At 52.8% G+C, this 19,424-nt stretch overlaps 1 protein-coding gene across 1 annotated transcript; it reads right to left on the bottom strand.

Annotated features, from left to right (window-relative positions):
* Nucleotides 1-10,168: 10,168 nt before the first annotated feature.
* On the bottom strand, nt 10,169-19,154 carry Irak1 (interleukin 1 receptor associated kinase 1). Its single transcript, XM_048336373.1, has 14 exons — nt 18,842-19,154; nt 18,582-18,749; nt 18,295-18,426; nt 18,067-18,170; nt 17,655-17,843; nt 17,338-17,402; nt 16,960-17,074; nt 16,190-16,308; nt 15,641-15,848; nt 14,901-14,966; nt 13,050-13,286; nt 11,979-12,372; nt 11,422-11,574; nt 10,169-11,007 (listed from the first exon to the last, which is right to left on the bottom strand). The coding sequence occupies exons 1-14, from the start codon at nt 18,975-18,977 to the stop codon at nt 10,946-10,948; spliced, it is 2,148 nt and encodes a 715-aa protein (XP_048192330.1). The 5' UTR covers nt 18,978-19,154; the 3' UTR covers nt 10,169-10,945.
* Between the last annotated feature and the right edge of the window lie 270 nt (nt 19,155-19,424).

The following is a 19,424-nucleotide window of genomic DNA, read 5'->3' as shown; positions in this document are numbered from 1 at the left end:
CCCCCCAGCCCCCCACAGGAGATTAAAGCCTGCTCTGCTTGGCTCGGCTCTGCTGTGGGAGGTGTGTGCCTCCTTTGTCTCCTTTTATCCGCCTGATCTTTCCTAAGACTCCTGACTCAGTTTCCTAACAGGAAGGAGACCCTTGGAGCGTGTTTGCCATACACAGAAGCCCATCCGGGAGTGCGATTGTGATGATGGCAGCACGTGGAACTGGTTAACAGGGCGCCATGCTCGGGGAGCAGGCGGCTGGCTGGGAGCGGGCGTTGCAGTGGCGGAGGAAGGAAGACAATGGCAATGACTGCGCGTTTCCTGAGCGCTACGCGGGGAGGAAGCGTTCGCCCGGCCTGAGCGGCGGGCTCCCCATGCGCGCCGGCGCTTTGAAGGCCGCTGGAGCGGCATGCATGCACATGGCTGGCAGTCGTGCTTGTGGGGACGGAGGGCTGCGGTGGAAGGGGGAGCAGGAAGACAGCGTGGCGCTGGCATGGGAGTCTCCGGGGGCCCCGGCGGGCTTCGGGCGGCCGCGCTTGCCGCCGCCTCGCCGGCCTCAATGGTTGCCTTAGAAACAGGCTCACAGGGGGAGGCACTTATCTGTGGCAGCCATTAAGGCAGTGACTCAGCAGAAAAGCCAGCCAGAGAGGAAAGAGGGACAGGGAAAGAGAAGGGGAGAGTGGAAAGAGACAGGGAGGGAGGGAGGGGCAGGACGAAGGAGGGAGGAAGACCAAGACAAGCACAGAGAAGGGGACAGGGAGAGGAAGGAAAGGGGGACAGGGAGAGGAGACAGGAAGAGGGAGGGGGAGGGGGAGAGGGAAGGATGGGGGGGACTGGGGAGCACTGAGGCAGGGGAGGGGCAGGGGCTTATGAAAAGTCAACTGCGGGATGCGGGCAACTGAAAAGGCTGAGATGGGATGAAGGCTACTTTAGGGAGGTGACCTGCCCTCACACTCATGCCCACAGCAGTGGGAATACCCACGCACACGTGTGCACGTGTACACAGGTGGATGGGAAGAAGCCAGATGTGCAGGCCACTTAGTGATAGGGTTGCACATGAAGGCATAGCAGAAATCATAATAATTTCTAGAGGCTGTTTTTTGGGGGGAGGGCAGTCCTGGGCCTTGGACTCAGGGCCTGAGCACTGTCCCTGGCTTCTTTTTGCTCAAAGCTAGCACTCTACCACTTGAGCCACAGCGCCGCTTCCGGCCTTTTCTATGTATGTGGTGCTGAGGAATCGAACTCAGGGCTTCCTGTATACAAGGCGAGCACTTTACCACTATGCCATATTCCCAGCCCTTCCTAGAGGCTTTATGCTCTTTTGCTGCCAACCCTTAAACCCATGGTCTTGCTCATGACACAAAACCTCCATCACTGCCTCCAACCCAGCCGTGACACTGCTTCCAGCCATCACAGACTGGTTTCTAAGAGACTAACTGAAAACAGCTAGAGCAGCTATTTTTAAACACAAGGCACCGGAGATCAACCCATGCAGACATGACTCAAGGTACATATTCCCTCAAAGACAGGGGGAAAAGACAAACAATACTAGCAGAAATACTTGTTGTGATTTTTCTAAAACTATTAAAAACATATCAAACCACAGATTGAAAAAGATTTGCAACCATTAAGCAGGATAAATAAAAAGAAAACCAGCCTTCCACATACTGCAGCTAAACTATTGAAAATCAAAGACAAGCAACTATTAAAAACAGCCAAATGGCTGGGAATATGGCCTAGTGGCAACAGTGCTCGCCTGGTATACATGAAGCCCTGGATTCAGTTCCTCAACACCACATATACAGAAAATGGCCACAAAGAGTGCTGTGCCTCAAGTGGCAGAGTGCGAGCCTTGAGCAATAAGAAGCCAGGGACAGTGCTCAGGCCCTGAGTCCAAGCCCCAGGACTGGCAAAAAAAAAAAAAAAAGAAAAAGAAAACAGACAAAGGGAAAGAAAGGCTAGCTTTTCAAAGAAATAATAATGGAAGACAACAAAATGATACCTTTATTATTTACTTATATAGTCTGTCAAGGGGCTTGAACTCAGGGCCTGGGTGCTGTCCTTGAGCTCTTTTGCTCAAGGGTAGCACTCTACCACTTTGAGCCACAACACCACTTCCTGATTTTGTACTTTCAAGTGTAGTAGTCTCATGAACTTTCCAGCCTAGCTGGCTTCAAACACTGATCCTCAGATCTCAGCCTCCTGAGTTGCTAGGATTACAGGCGTGAGCCACTGGTAGCTAGCAGAACAGTGTCCTTAAATGTGCTGGAAAAACTGCCAACCTAGGATTCTATATGCAGACAAACATCCTTTAAAAGTAAAGGTTAAGCTGGGCCCCAGTGGCCCATGCCAGGAGTCTGATATCTAACGATGGTGGTTTGAATCCAGCTTGGGCAGGAAAGCCCACTAGATTCATCTCCAATTAACTGCTCAGAAAAATCCAGAAGCAAAGCTGGGTCACAAGTGGTAGAATGCTAGCCTTGAACAAAAATAAAGCTGAGGGATAGCACCCAGAACCAAGCCCCAGGACATACAACCCCCTAAAAAAAGGTTAAATAAATGCGTTTTGAGAGAGCTGTTAAGGCAATGCTTGTGGGCCATACATGCTAGCCTTCCGATACTGTTACAAGTGGCTCATACTTGTAATTCTGGCTTCTCAGGAGGCTGAGATATAAGGATCATGGTTTGAAGCCAGCCTGGGCAGAAAGTTTGAGACTTTTCTCTTTAATTAACTAGCAAAAGGTTGGAAGTAGATGTACGGCTCAAGTGGTATTGTAGCATCCTTGAGCAAAAAAGCTAAGAGACACTAATAGGCCATGATTTCCAGCCCCAGTACTGGCAAAAATAAACCAGAAAGACAAAAATGACCCCAAAAGAAGGTACAAAGGGAGAAAGCAAGGAGCAAAGCACAGGTGGAACAAGGAAAAGCCATAGCTTGGCAACACTGTCCAGTGGGTGTGGAGTTTCTATGGTCTGGGGCATAGTGGTGACAGTCATGAGATTCCAGAACACTCTAAATATAGCCGATGCCACACATTCATAAATGGTTACAAAGATGACTACCACATACATTTCACCACAATAAAAATGTACACTCACAACTGTATTGGAGAAGACAACAAACTATACTCACGAAGAATCCTTGATTAGAGGGAAAACAAAACACAATAATAGGCTGATTCAATGAGACATGTTTTATTTTTTAAACCAGCTTTAGTGGCGTAGAAAAGACATTAGATGAACTGCACACATTTAAGTGCACAGCTTGTAAGTCGTAGCTGTCAAAGCATCACTGGAACATCCCCAGAGCTTCCCCCCACCCCATCGTCTGCCCCTCAGCCCATGGCCCACACGCACCCCGTCCACTCACTAGCGCTCTCCATCACGAAAACTCCCAGAGAACGGAAAGGCAAAGTGCAGAGTCCCAAAATATAGTTATGATACACCCAGCACCTCAACTATGCAAAGAGGTGCTACATAGTAATAAGAGAAAGTCTAATTAAAACGATAAACAAAAGACTTAAATAGGCCTTTTCTCAGACAGAACTGAGGCAGAACATTTTTTAGTCATTAGGGAAATGCCAATTAAAGTCAAAACGATTGCCAGGCATGGTGGGCCATGTACTTCCAGGAGTCAGGACACGTGCGCGCGCGCGTGTGTGTGTGCGTGTGTGTGTTGGTTGGTTGTAGAGTTTGAACTCAGGGTGTAGGTACTGTCCCTTAGCTTTTACCCTCAAGGCTAGCCATTAACCATTTGAGCCACAGGTCCATTTCCAACTTTGAGTGTGTGTGTGTGGTCATGGGGCTTGACCTCAGGGCCTGGGCACTGTGTCTGAGCTTTTATTCAAGGCTGCCACTCTAGCACTTGAGCCTCAGCTCCACTCCCAGCTTTTCCCCCGTTGTTGATAAGAGTGTCAGAGACTTTCCTGCCTAGGCTGGCTTTAAAGCACAATCCTCAGCTCTCAGTCTCCTCAATAGCTAGGATTACAGGCATGAGCCACTGGTTTATGACTCCCAATCCCTTTTTTGGGTTGGTCATGGGGCTTGAACTCTGGGCCTCTTCAGCTCAAGGCTAGTGCTTTAGCACTTGAGCCACAGCGCCACTTCCATCGTAAGCACTTTGTAAAGGTCCCTCCAGCTCATTTCAACATGAGTTTTGGAGGGGACAAAGCACATCCAAACCACAGTCAGGACTTTTCCAAGGTAACACCATGGTCTTGGGGTCATTTAAATCTCTTTGGTGCTCTCAGGTTTCACTTCATTTAAGTTTCTAGTACCTGGGAGATATCAAAAAGAGAGATACTAGTCGGAAATTGGAAATGGGACAAAAACTCAGATTCAACACCTGGTAACAATCATGGAATGGCCCGCATGTATGTGGTCTTCCGAGCCAAGAGAATGAATGACATCACTAGAGGAATGGGTGTAGATGGGGTCCCATATGAGAGACTAGAGAGCCACAAAGCACAGTGAGAGGCTAGCTCAGTGCCATCGATCGCCAGGGAACACTGCAGTTGGAGGCAAGTGGGCATTGATGTTCACTGTTATCGTGAGGCCTAGTAAGATAAAGCCAGGGGCTGGGAGTGTGCTTTAGCGGTACAGTGCTCTCTTGCATGCATGAAGCCCTAGGTTTGGATCCGCAGCACCACATATATAGAAAACAGCCAGAAGTGGCGCTGTGGCTCAAGTGGCAGAGTGCTAGCCTTGAGCAAAGAAGCAGCCAGGGACAGTGCTCAGGCCCTGAGTCCAAGGCCCAGGACTGACCAAAAAAAAAAAAAAAAAAAAAGAAAGGAAGAAAGAAAAAGATAAAGCCAGCAAGAGGACTCAGATTTGGCAATCTATCATTGGTGCTGTAGACAAACATTAAATTGGTGCAGTGGAAGGGCCAGGAGCCAGAAGAGAGGGGGTTGAAGAGCAAGTAGGAAGCAGAGAGAAAACAGATGATATTGTCAGAACATCAGTTATAAAGAGGAACAGAGAATTGTGGTTAGAGTTGGTTAAAGTTTTCCTTTGTTTTTTCTTTCTTAGGAATAGACGCTACTAGACCATATTTAATGAAACTAGGTGTAGGAACAAGGCAGAAATTGATCACAGGAGAAAGAGCGACCCTAGGAGAGAAGAGGTTCTAAGAAAAGAGGAAAAACTTGTGGTCCTAGCCATGATGGGAAACTTATACCAGTTGTAAACAACTGAAAAACTGGGCAAAATATTCAAACAAGTATTTCCAGACATTGGACAATGGTGAGGAACTGTGATCAGTAGAAAAACAAATGTAGTGACCTCTGCAAGGACCCTGGGTGTGTGCCTGCAAGCACTTCCCAGCCTCAATTAAAAGCACTGATAGTCTCTCTAACAAGCCAAGAGAGAAGATAGAATACTAAGCCAGGCATGATGGGTCCCACCCGAAGTCCTAGCTATTCAGGGGCGGAGATAGGAGGGCCAAGGTTTAAAGCCAGCTTGGGCAAGAAAGCCCACAAGATTCATCTCCAATTAACCACCAAGCAAGCTGGAAGTGGAGCTGTGGCTGGAGGGGTAGAGTGTTAACCTTGACCATAAAAAGCTAAGGGATACCACCTGGGCCCTGAGTTCAAACCCCAGGACAGGCACCCCCCCCACACACACACAAAGAAAACAGAATACTAGAAATAATAATCCCAAACAAGTAAGAAACAGGAATCAAGGAACAAAGAACCAATGGACTAACAGAAAATAAAGAACAGTTAAATGTGTATGTTTTGAGACTGGGTCTGGTTTCAAACTGGGGCTCAAATCATCATGCTGCATCTTCTCAGGTATGAGCCATGGTGCCTGGATTTCGGGAAGCATGGAGTGCAGATGGTTTGCTGGATGGGATAGGAAAGTGCTATGACAAGCGGGCAGACTGCAAAACCCCCTTGGCTTTCCCTCACAGAGGGAAACCCCAGGCCTCGTGCTCGTTAAGCAGGTGTTCTACCACTTAAGGCATTTCCCCTAGCCCTTTCGTCTTGTTATCCCTCTTGTATTTTTTTTTTTTTTTTTGGCCAGTCCTGGGCCTTGGACTCAGGGCCTGAGCACTGTCCCTGGCTTCCTTTTGCTCAAGGCTAGCACTCTGCCACTTGAGCCACAGCGCCACTTCTGGCCATTTTCTGTATATGTGGTGCTGAGGAATCGAACCCAGGGCTTCGTGTATACGAGGCAAGCACTTTTACTACTAGGCCATATTCCCAGCCCTTGATATCCCTCTTGTAAAGAGTTAAGAGAAACCAGTGTCCGCCATGTGGCCAGGCACCAGCTGTTTTGTATTGTCCTCCCCACCTTTTTCTCTTGTTTGAAACAGGCCAGATCCTTCTTTGGGTGTTGACCTGTAAGAGGGCTGGCCTGAGTTATGGCAAGACCTGAGACGCTCCCCTGGGTCGCTGTAGTTCTTTTTTTGAATGAGGCCTTGCTTTTTGCATGATCCTCCCATTTAGGCTGTGCGTGGCTGGGATAGCGTGGCTCACCTAAGCCCAAGAAGGAAACCTAACGTGAACGCAACCTGAAATGGGTGATTGAAATGAGAACCACTTCAGGGTTGCCAGTAGTTTTCAGCACCACTACCCCCCCACCCAGCAGCCTGGCAAGAAGAATCACAAGGTGTTTTTGCTAGTGTTTCCTCTCTGACTGAGGCCCAGGATCAGGCCTAGTGATGTTAAGTATGAGGATGAATGCTTACCTGCTTGAGCTACACCCCATTCCCCAACACTGCTCAGTCCTGCCCGAGAATACTTCACCTGAAACACTACAGGTGATTCAATTCTCCAAGCTTGGCTTCAGATATGAAAATCCCAGCATAGACATGCGAAAACAAGGCACCATAACTCCTCCCTAAGTGAATACTTGCACAATAATAGACTATGATAATGAAGTAGATGAAATCCTAAACAATTCAAAACAATGTTGGAAGAATGATCAACAAAATTAAAGAAGAGATGATTAGTCACGGTTCAAAGGCAGCCCAGGTAGGAATGTCCATGAGACTCTCATCTCCAATTAACCAGCAAAAAAGCTGCAAGTGCAGCTGTATCTCAAGTGGTAGTGTGCTAGCCTTGAATGAAAAAACATAGGGACAGCACCTAAGCACCTAGGCTCTGAAATTGAACACACACACACACACACACACACACACACACACAAACAGATGTATAAACACCTAGATAAATTCTTACAGAATGCCAATAAGTAGGTGAATGGAAGAAGGGTGACAATACAGGATATATAAGAGGAATTCAATAGTGATATAGAAATGCCGAAAAAGAAACCATGGGGAAAATCTAGGACCAATAAGCACATAAAATGAATAAAATAAAATAGGCTCTATAGGTGGATACCAGTACTAGGGTGGAGGGTGAATGGAGAGGGTGAATAAGGATGGCTATGGTTAAAGTAGGTGATTTTGATGCATGAAAACAGAACAAGTAAATCTATTGAAATTGTTTAGGAGAGGGAGCAAGTGGGGGGTGACGTTGATTGGGATACATTATAAATGCATGTAAGGAAATATCAACGAAAAATCATCATCTGCAACAAATATATGCTAATAAAAAGTGTGATTAAAAGCTGGGCACTGGTGGCTCACGCCTGCAATCCTACCTACTCAGGAGGCTGAGATCTGAGGATCAAGGTTCAAAGCCAACATGGGCAGGAAAGTCTAGGAGACTACTCAGAAAAAGCCAGAAGTGGAGCTATGGCTTAAGTGGTAGAGCACTAGCTTTGAGCAACAAAGCTCAGGGACAGCACCTAGGCCTGACTTCAACCCTGGGACTCCCGTGTAAAAAGAAACAAACAAAAAACCAAAACAGACCTTTAGTCACATGTATCAATATTGTATCCTCTGTGAAAACAGAAGTACTTCCCTAGCGCAACATGTTAGGTTTTCTGTTTGCTTCTGTTTGGCTTTGTGTCATTTCCAGCTCATGTCTCCCTTGGCCTTTTCACTCAAGTCTGGCGCTCTACCACTGAACTGCATCTGCACTTGTGCAACACAACACCTTCGCCAAGGAAGATCCCCGGGAAGGCGTTAAATGGAAACTTTTCTTTTTCCTGAAAATGTAAAATGCAAAAGTGGAAATGAGAATGGAAAAATATTCAGTAAATTATTTGCAAAATTCAACACATTAAAAAGATCATACACCATGATCAATTTGGCTTCATTTCCAGAATTCAATGATGTAAACAGATAAACATGTAAACCAAAATAAGGACAAGAATCACATACCTGTACCATATAAAGCCCTTGACAGAACCCTGCACCTCTTGAGAAGCCTTGAAGAAACCAGGACTAGAAGGATCGTCCCTTAACATGATAAGGGCAATATGCGACAAACCCCAGCTAACACTGAACCAAGTAAGGGAAAAGTGAAAGCTTTACTCTTATAATCAGCAGCAAGGCAGTGTTTGGATTCTTAGCTAGATTAATAAAGCAAGAGAATGAAAAGGGGTACAAATAGGGGAGAAACAGAAAAAGCTTAAAAATTGTCAGGAAACCCAAAATAACCATAGTGAAAGCAATCCCGAGTAAAAACATTCATGCTGGAGGCATCACAATATTTAATTTCAAACGACACTACAGAGCCATGGTTATACAAACAGCAAGGGCTGGCCGCTGGTGGCTCACGCCTGTAATCCTAGCTACTTAGAAGGCTGAGATCTGAGGATCGAGGTTCAATGCCAGCCTGGGCAGGAAAGTAAAGTACATGAGACTTTTTTTTTTTTTTGCCAGTCCTGGGGCTTGGACTCAGGGCCTGAGCACTGTCCCTGGCTTCTCTTTGCTCAAGGCTACCACTCTGCCACTTGAGCCACAGTGCCACTTCTGGCCGTTTTCTGTATATGTGGTGCTGGGGAATCGAACCCAGGGCCTCATGTATACGAGGCAAGCGCTCTTGCCACTAGGCCATATCCCCAGCCCTACATGAGATTCTTATCTCCCTCAGAAAACCAGAAGTGGTGCTGTGACTCAAATGGTAGAGCACTAGCTTTGAGCTAAACAGTTCAGGGACAGCACCCAGGCCCAAAGTTCAAGCCCCATGACTGACCGAAAAACAACCACCTCCCCCCCAAGACCCCTAACACGTCATGGTCTTGGCACAAAAGGAGATATGCACACCAATGGAACAGAATACCCAGAAGTCCAAGCAAGTACTTCCATCTGATTCTTGACAAAGGTGCCACAACATACATTTGAAAAAAAGCCAGCCTCTTTAAACAAATGGTGTTGAAAACCTTGATAGCCATGCGGAGAAGACTGAAACTAGATCCCCATCGCTCACCCTGTACAACAATCAATTCGAAATTGATGATGTTAGAGGCGGGGCTCATTTGGTAGAGCACTAGCCAATAGACTCCTGGAAACATCACCAAAAAAGTTACTGTAAGACTTGAAACTTTGAACCCACAAGAAGTCAACAGGGGAAACATTTCAAGATATAGGTATAGATTATAACTTGCTGAATAGGACGCCAATAGCTCAGGAAATAAGAGCAAGAGTTAGCAAATAGTGTATTAAATTCAAAAGCTTTCAAGTATGATGGGGAGCATAAAACAGAAGAGGGGCATGACTAAGCAAACAGTGAGACTCTAGCACAAAGATAATAAACACAGGTGCTGGTGGCTCACACCTGCAGTCCCAGCTATTCAGAGGCTGAGATATGAGGACTGTGGTTCGAAACCAGCCTGGGCAGGAAAGTCCATGAGATTTTTGTTGGTGGTGGTGTTGGTCATGGGGCTTGAACTCTGGGCCTGGGTGCTGTCCCTGAGCTCTTCAGCTCAAGGCTAGCACTCTACCACTTGAGCCACAGCACCACTTCCAGTTTTCTGGTGGTTCATTGGAAGTAAAGGCCTCATGGACTTTCCTGCCAGGGCTGGCTTTGAACGTCGATTCTCAGATCTCAGCCTCCTGAGTAGCTAGGATTGCAGGCGTGAGCTACCAGCACCTGGCTCCAGGATACTCTTATCTCCAATTAACCACCAAAATGACTGTACTTGTGGATCATGTGGTAGATTACTAGCCTTGTGCATAACAATTAAGGGACAGGCCCCTGAGTTTAAGCTCCAGAACCAGCATGCGCGTACACACACGTACACACACACACACACACACACACACACGAAACACTGAGATAGCAAGCATCAGGAAAGCCCAACAAACTTAAGGACAGCCAGAGACCAAAACATAAGTTTTTATTACTCAACCAAAACATACATTTTTATAGCTCATTGACAACTTGAACTTCAACAATGCCTAGCCGGTTGGGGCACACAGTGTGACTCATGATGTGAACGCACAATCATCGCGAAAGCTCTCAGGACGTATTCAGTTACACAAAACCTGCCTTAGTTCTAAAAACATGAGTCACACCCCCCTCCCCCCTGAAACTGTTGCCTTCTCTTACTGCATTGCTGTCCACTTCTGTTTTCTTTGGGCTTCAAATTGCTGTGGTAACACAAGGCTCTGGCCTTGGGTCGTAGCCCTTTCGCTCCAGCCATGGCGTCGGGAGCAGTGTTCTCCTCGGGCTCACCCGCAGGTGTGAGTGTGCACACAGCAGCGCGAGGCAGGGCTGCTGCTGGACTCGGGTGGGAGCCTCAGCGTTCTCGACTTGTGAGTGAACTCAACGACAAGAAACGTCTGCTTCAAGTGCAGCGGCAGCAGTGCTAGTGCGGCTGGGGAGGGGCGGTCCCACCTGCTGCTTCCCCTCGGGCCTTCAGTGCAATTCCGCAGGGCTGCAGATGCCCTGCTCAGCGCTCAGGGGGTCCAGCTCCCCCACACCACTGGACCCCGGCTACCTGTACACACTGGCCTTGCCCCCCCCACACCAGCCGGGCTCTCAGCAGCTTCCTCTCCTGCCGGGACGGCCCCCCGTTGTGCCGCGTGCAGGCTGCCGAGGGCCTTGTGCACCGTGAGAACTTAACTTCCAACTCTAGGGGATCTGCCCAGGTAAACAATTCAACTCTCAAATTCATCACTCTCCTCAGGCCGCGCTCTGCTTTCATGCTCCAGGCCAAAGTCTATGGAAAGAAGAAGAAATTCCGCTTAGCCATTAGGGGGTGCATGCCTGCCGTCCAGAAGCCCTAGCCTGCGGTGGGGGCCGTGCCTCCGCCTCAGGGGCTACCCAGGGCACCCCTGGAAGTAGGTTTCTGTATCTAAGCAGAGGCCACCCCCTCAATGGCACAATGGAAGTGCACATTCCCTTCTCCCTGGACCACGAGGCCTGGCACCCTGTGGCTCAGTGAGAGAAGGTGCTGTTGTCAGGGGTGAGGGACCTGCAGCAGAACTTTCCTCCAGGAGATGTGGGGGTTAGGGGGGCTGAGGGTCCCATGCCCACACTACGGGGACACTGTGCTGCTGGAGGTTCGCTGGAGTTGGCAAGCTAGAGGCAGAGCGCGGGTTGCTCTCAGAAGCGGGGCTGGACACCCCCGTACCTGGGAGGGAGCTGGACGAGAGCAGCTGCAGGCTGTCCAACATGCCATCGTCGTACAGGGCCAGCTTGTGCACCATCTTCTGCCGGGCTGGGTTGATGACGATCTGCGGCGACCCCGAGGACAGCGAGGACGTTTGGCTGTCCGGAGGTGACCCTGGGGAAAGGTGGCCCCATTAGCTGCCTAGCCCCCCGAGTCTTCTCTCTACTAGCACAGAATTCCTCAGGGAACTGGGAGGGGCTGAGGGGCTGAGCCGTGCGTCTAGCTCGGGCGAGCCAGGAATGGACAGCTTTTCTTGGACTTGGGTTTCAGGAGCAAAGTGGAGAGAAGGCCTAGGAAAGAAGCTTCTGGGCTCTCCTCATTCACCCAAGGGTCATGACTTGGGGAGGAGACAGCAGCACTGGCCATGCCCGGTGCCCCTGTCATCCTAAGCACGTGGGGAGCTTAAGGCATGCGTTCAGGTCCCCGCCCCCCAAGCTCTGGGCGGGGAACACGGGGGCTACATGCAAAGGCTAGCCCTATCCTCGGTGGAAATGTCTCCCTGCTCGTCGGCCTGCTACCTTCCACTGCTGTGGGCCGGACACTTGGGCCACTCTCCCAGCCTGACTCTCCAGCGGCGCTCCTTGGGGTGCAGTCAGCCCCCCCGACGGGCCCGGGGCCGAGGGGGCAGCTTGGCGCCATGCGCCAGGAGTACAGGGCAGCAGAGAGGCCGGACACACTCTCGTCACTCTCCACAGGCTGCTTGGGGACTTCCTGCAGTGGCTGCGAAGCCTGGCCTGGGTCGCCCAAGGGCCCTAGCACAGGTTGCCATGGGCTGCCTTGGCTCTGGGCACTGCCAGTGGCCGACACATACGAGTTCTCCTGGGGGGATGGGGGGCCGTGGCTGGCACCCTCGGGCTCGCCAGGACGTTCTGCTGCTGCTGCTGCCTGCAGCCCCTCCAGCTGCTTGTACACCTGTGTGAAGACAAGAGGCTCTCAGGATAGGCAGAGCGGCGGCCAGGCAGGGCAGAGTGGCCTTGTCCCACCACCATCATTAAGCTACAGAACTGCTCCAGCTTGGCCGTGACCTGCCCCGGGGCGGGGGGGGGGGGAGTGTGGCTCTGGGGAGCTGAAAAGTTCTGCTCTTTGCCCCTTTATCCTTGTCACCAGGAGGGACTGTCACCAGAGTAAGGCGGGGGGGGGGGGGGGGGGGAGGAGAAGGGAGGGAAGAGAAAGCAGAGGCAGTAGCACAATGCCCCCAGCAGGGAGCGACTAGCAGTTCTTCCCTCTTAACCAGGACATGGGATCTGAGTCCTGCCCAGCAGGAGAGCCTCACTTCAGTTCCGTGGGGCAGCCACTCAGAACACAATCAGATGGCAAGCCAGGAATGTTGGGACCTGAGCACTGTCCCTGACTTCTTTTTGCTCAAGGCTAGCACTCTGCCACTTGAGCCACAGCGCCACTTCTGGCCGTTTTCTATATATGTGGTGCTGGGGAATCGAACCCAGGGCTTCATTGCATGCTAGGCGAGCAGTCTACTGCTAAGCCACCTTCCAGGCAGGTGCTGACTTGAGTGGTCTATTGTGGACCAGGAATATGAGCTTTTTGCCTGGCCACCCCGGCTCACGGGCAGCTGGCTTCCCCAGGGCTACCTGTGTCATGGGGGGCCTCTTCTTGGCTCTGCGGTGCAGGCAGCAGCAGGCTAGCTGACCCAAGGCCAAGCCCAGCTGAGGTGGACATGGCCCAGGCTTGACGTCCATGTGCTTCTTCAGGATCTGGGCGGCAATGGGAGCTGCCCAGGCACCCGTGGGCACACCTTCCTGGGCACTGGGCTGAGTGCTTTTCATGGCCGCTCCAGCTTCTTCAGCCTCTTCTGCAACCAGGTCTTTCTGTGGGACAGATACCATGAACAGGTCTGCTGAATCCCCCAGGCTCTGGCAGCTCAAGCTAGTGGTCTTCTTTCTCATGATTCATTAAAAACCCACTCTAGCGCAAAGATAATAAACACAGCTAGGTGCCAGTGGCTCACGCTTGTAATCCTAGCTACTTAAGAGGCTGAGATGTGAGGATTGGCGTTCAAAGCCAGCCCAGTCTGGAAAGTCTGTGAGACTCTTATCTCCCATAAACTACCTGCCTCCAAACAAGAGTCAGAAGTAGAACTACGACTCAAGTGGTAGAGCACTACCTTTGAGCAAAAGACATTCAAGGACAGTGCGTAGGCCCTGAGATGCCCCACTTCACAGAGATGACTTCTTGGTAGGAGTAGATGCCAACAAGCCTATTACCTTATTAGCAAGACATGCTGCCAGAGCAGCTGGAATGTAGAAGATAGACTGATGGATCTAGAAGGTGAGGAAGGAGGAACCAAATGTGGTTCAGAGCTTGTTGGCTGGATTGAGTGCTTTGCTGAGCCCCGAACCATAAGACAAACAGAAGTAACCTAGTTCAGAAGGATAAGTGAGGGCTATGGTTGTAGCTCAGTAGAACATGGCTTGCCGAATATGCAAAAAGACCTAGGTTCAATGTCCAGTACTGTCAAAGGAATGAAAAAGAGTTCTAAGCTGGGTGCTGGTGGCTCACACCTGTAACCCAAACTACTCAGGAGGCTGAGGTTCGCAGATCACTGTTCGAAACCAAGCAGAGCAGAAAAAGTCCGTGAGACACTTGATCTCCAATCAATCACCAAAAGCCTTATTAAGGGAGCTGGGGCTCGAGTGGTAGAACAGCAGGCCTGAGCAAAAAAGCCAAGTGAGAACACGAAGCCCGGAGTTCAAGGCCTACTAGCAGCATACACAGAAATGTATGATGAACACAAGTGACAGATGGTATATAAGTTTCTGAAAGGGGGAGAGCAAGCGTTGCTCAAGCATATTGTGGGCCCAGGAATTGCCTGAACACCGCCTGTATGCTAAGTCTGTTTGGTGTATGGGAAACTGTAGTCTAGAGCGAAGTTAGGTTTGCTCTAAAGCCCACCATGCAGTTGTGACCAGAACCCACCTCTTGTCTCTGAGTCTCATCTTGGTATGTGGTGATTAGACAAGACTGCAGGATGGGGGGGGGGTGACAGCCGGAGTGCCCACTTGTCTGGTCAGGCGCAGGGGACGCTTGCCATCCTGTTCTACTCTCTAGCATTGCCTTCTCTGGGCTCCTCTGCAGCTGCGGGCCCAGGGTTCCAGGACTATCCATCCCTTTCCTGTCCCCAGCCCAGGGGGCACCTGACTTGAGGGCTCTCATATGTTGGGCAAGTACTGTACCAATGAGTGACATCCCTAGCTCCAAGATCACGTACAGAAGAAAGACAGGTTTTTCCTCGCAGGGTAAAGGAAGCTGGTAGGGGCCCTGCCCACTTTCCAAGATGAGTCAGCAGCAATGGCAGTGGCGGTGGCGGCCCTCCCTGTCCCCGGGAAGCGTCTGTGGACACTGCTTTGCATCGGGCCACCCGAGGAGCTGCAGCTGCTCATCTATCTCCCTCCTTCTCCCCCTGCCCCGCCTCTGGAGCTCACCAGGTACTTGGTCTTGGAACCGTGTGTCCTCACAGCTCTCTGGCCAGACAGGGTCTCCAGCACTACCTAGAGAGGACAGAATGGACAATGATACCCCAGGCCTCCACAGGCAGAGGCAGGGTGCACACAGGAGGCTTGTAGACTGGACCTGGAGTGCAGTTCACTGGGGCAGCCCAGTCAGGCTGCCAGGACTGCCAGGTGGAGACAGGTTCCCAGCAGGAACACAGCCAAGCGTTATGGGAGGGAAGCTTAAGCAATTTAATTTACAAGGCCCATTTGAAGCAAAACAATGTAAAACTAAGCTGGGTGCTAGTGGCTCACGTCTATAATCCTAGCTACTCAAGAGGCTGAAATCTGGGGATCATGGTTCCAAGCCAGCCTGGGCAGGAAAGTCCCTGAGACTGTGATGTGCAATTAACCAGAGGAAAAAGGACAAAAGTGGAGCTGTGGTCCCAGTGGAAGACTGAAAAAAGCTTTGATTGGAAAAGCTTAGGGACAGTGCCCAGGCCCTGAGTTCAAGCCCTACAGTGGACACAAGAGGGAAAAAAGAATGCAGAATGATAACAAATTAGGTGCAGAGAAAGGGGGCGCAGAAGAAGGGTGGCAGGGCTCTGGAGCTGAAGCTGTTAGTATCTTTTCAGGTTGACCCCTGGCGTCAGCATAGAATTCTCCAGGCCCTCCTGCCTTTGCTTACTGGTGGCTTTTCTTCCCCCAAGCCAGCAGAGGGGCTAGAGACTTACCACCCCAAAGCTGAATGTATCAATGTCCACAGCCAGCCGGCCTGTCTTGATGTACTCCTCAGGCAGGTAGGCCAGGGTGCCCCGCACTGTGTGGGTCCGGGCCACGGTGCTGCTCTGGCTGGGGTTGGCGCCTGCAAAGCGGCTGAAGCGAGCCAGGCCAAAGTCTCCCAGCTTGGGCATTAGTCTCTCGTCCAGAAGGACGTTGGAACTTGAGAAGGGGAACGGTGGCATCAGCCCCAGGCCTGGCCCTGCCCCATGGGAAGGGGCTGGTACTGCTTCCTTGCCTAGGTCTAGTCCTAGGGCACCCCTCCATAGCTTGGCCTCGGTTTACCAGCTTGCTGGTAGCTTCCTTCCCACCCCAATGCCACATAGGGGTGCCCAGTAGCCGAGAAGCCTCCAGCTTGGAAGTCTCAGGCTGCACCTGTGCCCAGCAGCAGTGGGCGGGTTGCACGTCACCGGGCACCAAGGGCAGGGTTCCCGGGTCAAGCAGGGTCACTGCTTCCTGTGCTTACCGGCTCTGAGCACACAGCTCTGGGCATCCCACCTCACCTCTTGATGTCTCCATGGATGAGGCTGGGGCTGTAGTCATGTAAAAACTGAATGGCACGGGCTGTGCCCACAAGGATGTTCAGTCGCTCAGACCAGGAAAGGGGCGGGCGGGCCTGGTTCTGGGGTGGCAAAGATAGATGGACAGGGGAGGCTAGGGCAGCTGTTGTTTGATCACAGCCCTCCCCACCCCTGTCACTAGGGGCAAGTGAGCAGCAGCCACTTTGAGGCTGGGAACGTGGCTGCGGACCAGTTCTCGGGCTCCGTCACCCAGTGCGACGGGCCCGGCTTTCTGCAGGGCATTCCTTGCCCCTGGGTGGTCAAGAAGCTGTTGAGGACATTCTCCCTCTGCTCTCCTCCCCAGCACAGCTTCAAAGCGAAAGCAAGAAAGCTCTTGCTCTGTGTGTACTTAGCCCTTGCCTCTTGCGAGCCTGTCATGCAGGCGGGGCCATGTGCTGGGCGCAGCTGGACAGCCTCTGCCCACCAATGCCCGTTCCTCAAGAGCTAGGCTGATGTAAGCCCCCAGGTTTCCACTTCCACTGAGGAGAAGCTTTAGCTAACCATCCCCTTTTTAGGGGCCAGCCAGGGAAAGACTGCACAAAAGCGTTTCACAGAAATCCCAGGCCAAACCCTGAGCTAGGTACTGCAAGGGCCGCAGCCCGGCCCTGCCTGGGGAGAGGCCTGTTCACAAAGGCTAGGTGACCAGGCTTTTGCCCAGTGCTAGGCATGTGTGCTTCAGGTCCTGGGAAAGGTGCCAGAGCAGGTGAGCCTACCCGAAGGTGGAGACGGTTCTCCAGGGAGCCATTGGGCAGGAAGCCGTACACAAGGCAGTAGGATCCATTCTCAGCACAGTAGCCAGCAAAATCCACAATATTTGGGTGACGAAACCTGTTTGGAAGAGTGGAGTGTGAAGCTGGGTGCGGGTGGCCTCCGCCTGGCATCCTAAGTACTCAGGAGGCCGAGATGTGAGGACAGGGGTACCAAGCCAGCTGGGGCCGATAAAGCCACGACACTCATTTCCAATTACCCACTCCCAGCTGGAAGTGGAGCTGCGGCGCCTCCTGCGCCTGGGCCCCGAGCTTCAACCTCATTACTAGTGCAAGTACGTGTGTGCACACCTCGCCGTGCCCGGAGGGGCTCATGAGGCTCACCTGGACAGCTGCTCCACCTCCGTCAGGAAGCTCTGCTTCACCACAGACCACTCTAGGTCAGCCTCCTGCAGCCAGGGCGTGGTGGGGAAGGGACAGAGAAAGGCAGCATGAGCCAGGCTCACCAGCACCTCCGACGCTACCTGGCTCAGGCCCAGCCAGGACGGACTGGGGCTGTGGAACTGGCATCAGGACTGAAGGAGTTGCTTGGGGAAGCTGGAGGAAGGTGGGGATGGAAACGTGAGGGATAATGAGCGGGACAGACTGGAGAAACAAGGATTGCTAGACGGTGCTAGAAGGTGCAGAAGGGCCACACCTACCTCTTTCAGCCTCTTCACGGCATAGGTGGTATTTCGCATCACTGCCTGGTACACACACCCAAAGCCACCCTCTCCGATCAGGAGCTCCTTGGAGAAGTTTCGGGTGCCTTGGGAAATCTCACTGAAGGGCCAGCAGAAAGGGGAAGGGTGGACCCTCTGCAGGAAGGGCATTGCGCTCTCTGGGCTTGGCTGTTGGAAGAGATCCTGGATGAGGTGAGGTCCAAGTCTTGTCCCCTGTGTGCCAAGGCACCAAGCCCCGGGACCTGGGCTGCCTCTCAACCGACCCTCCCCCCCAACCCCCGCCCCCTTGGCTCACCAAGGTTTCCTGGTGCAGCAGAGGCTGTTTTTTTTCCTCCTTCCTCGCAAGGGGAGGCGGGGGGGGGGGGGGGGGGCGGGGGCAGAGGACACCTACCTTGGTGGAGGAAAGGGCCGGAGGAGGCAGTGGTGACCAAGGGGAAGCAAAGCTTGGGACCGGGCAGACATCAGGCCCGGAGTGGGGCTGGAAGTCTGGAAGAGCTTCAGAAAAAAGCTAGTGAGACACTGGGCAGGGAGCAGCAGCGCAGCCAGTCTATAGCCATGGCAACCGACTCGGCAGCCTTCCTCCCTCCCGCCAGGAAAGCCAATACCTGCGACCTCTTACCTGCCGAGGGGAGGGTGGAGGTAGAGGGCTGTGACTTCCGGGGGGTCCACAATTCGGCCTCAGAGGGGGCAGAGACGGTGCTGGGCTTGGGATCAGTGGCATTTGGGGGAAGTAGGGGGGCAGGAGGGTGCCCTGAGTCGCCAAGGAAGGAAAGGAACGTTGAGGCTCAGGTGGCTAAGGAGCCCGCGGAGTCCCGCCATCTCTCCTTGGCTTCGGTGCGGTCCCCTCCCACGGCTTCCATCCCCCCGACCCCGGGCCCCCAGGCCCCCGGGGCTGCGCGCGCTCACAGGCCGTGATGATGTCTCGCGCACGCAGCAGCTGGAGGTGCGTGAGGATGTGGACGAGGTCGGCCACGCGCGCGTTGCGGTTGATCCAGGGCCACAGGACGGTGGCCGTGCGCTGGCGGGAGCGCTCGCACAGCCGCAGCTCCGTCTGGTCCCGCACGATGAGGGCCGCTGCGGGGCAGGGGTCGTCAGGCCCGGCCGTTCGGTCCCGGCGTTCCCGCCGCCCCCCCCCCCCCACGCCCCGCCAGCCCGCTGCCACCCACCGAACTGGCACCAGTCGGCGGGCTCCAGAGCGTCCATCACTTTGTAGAAGCGGCACATGACCCAGGGGGGCACTTCGTACAGAAAGTGCTGCGCGCCGGGCACCGCGGGCTCCCCCGGGCCCGGCCCCCCGGCCATGGCCGCCGCCCGGCCGGGGCCTTCGGGGCCTCACGGGGCCGCGGCGGACGCGGGCCTGAGCCGGCTGGCTTGGCGGACACTGACTCACTTCCCCTTCAAGCTAGCCTCGTGCGACGCCCGGCGAGACGGAAGAGGCGGTGCTCCGAGCGGCTGCCATCTTGCCCGCTGCCCGCGCCTCACCCCTCTACCACACGGGGGCGTCACGTGCCTCCCTCGGCCGCGGGGAGGGGGAGGGAGCCCTGGCAGGAGTGGGCACCCCGCGTGACGTAAGCAGCGTGCTGGCAGAGGGGCTCGGCTCTTCCCAGCAGGGGATCAGTCAGAATGGAACTCTCAACGATGGGTTACGGATCCCAGGTCAAAGGGCACAGCACCGGCACAGAATGTTCCAGAAAGGCACCTTATGCCAAACCTGGGGAAAGGCACTGAGAGGCCTGTGCTTAGCAGGCG

The sequence above is a fragment of the Perognathus longimembris genome, chromosome 28 (genome assembly GCF_023159225.1).
Source record: "Perognathus longimembris pacificus isolate PPM17 chromosome 28, ASM2315922v1, whole genome shotgun sequence".
Taxonomy (NCBI): domain Eukaryota; kingdom Metazoa; phylum Chordata; class Mammalia; order Rodentia; family Heteromyidae; genus Perognathus; species Perognathus longimembris.
The sequence above is the reverse complement of the archived record's forward strand: the minus strand, read 5'-3'. Positions and strand labels throughout refer to the sequence as shown.

Bases quoted from the DNA above. Each gene is read 5' to 3' on its own strand.
- Irak1 (XM_048336373.1), bottom strand. From the start codon at position 18,977: ATGGCCGGGGGGCCGGGCCCGGGGGAGCCCGCGGTGCCCGGCGCGCAG. The intron at 18,750-18,841 runs GTGGGTGGCAGC...CCTGCCCCGCAG, and splicing joins CGCCGACTGGTGCCAGTTCG to CGGCCCTCATCGTGCGGGAC. The intron at 18,427-18,581 runs GTGAGCGCGCGC...TTGGCGACTCAG, and splicing joins GCGAGACATCATCACGGCCT to GGCACCCTCCTGCCCCCCTA.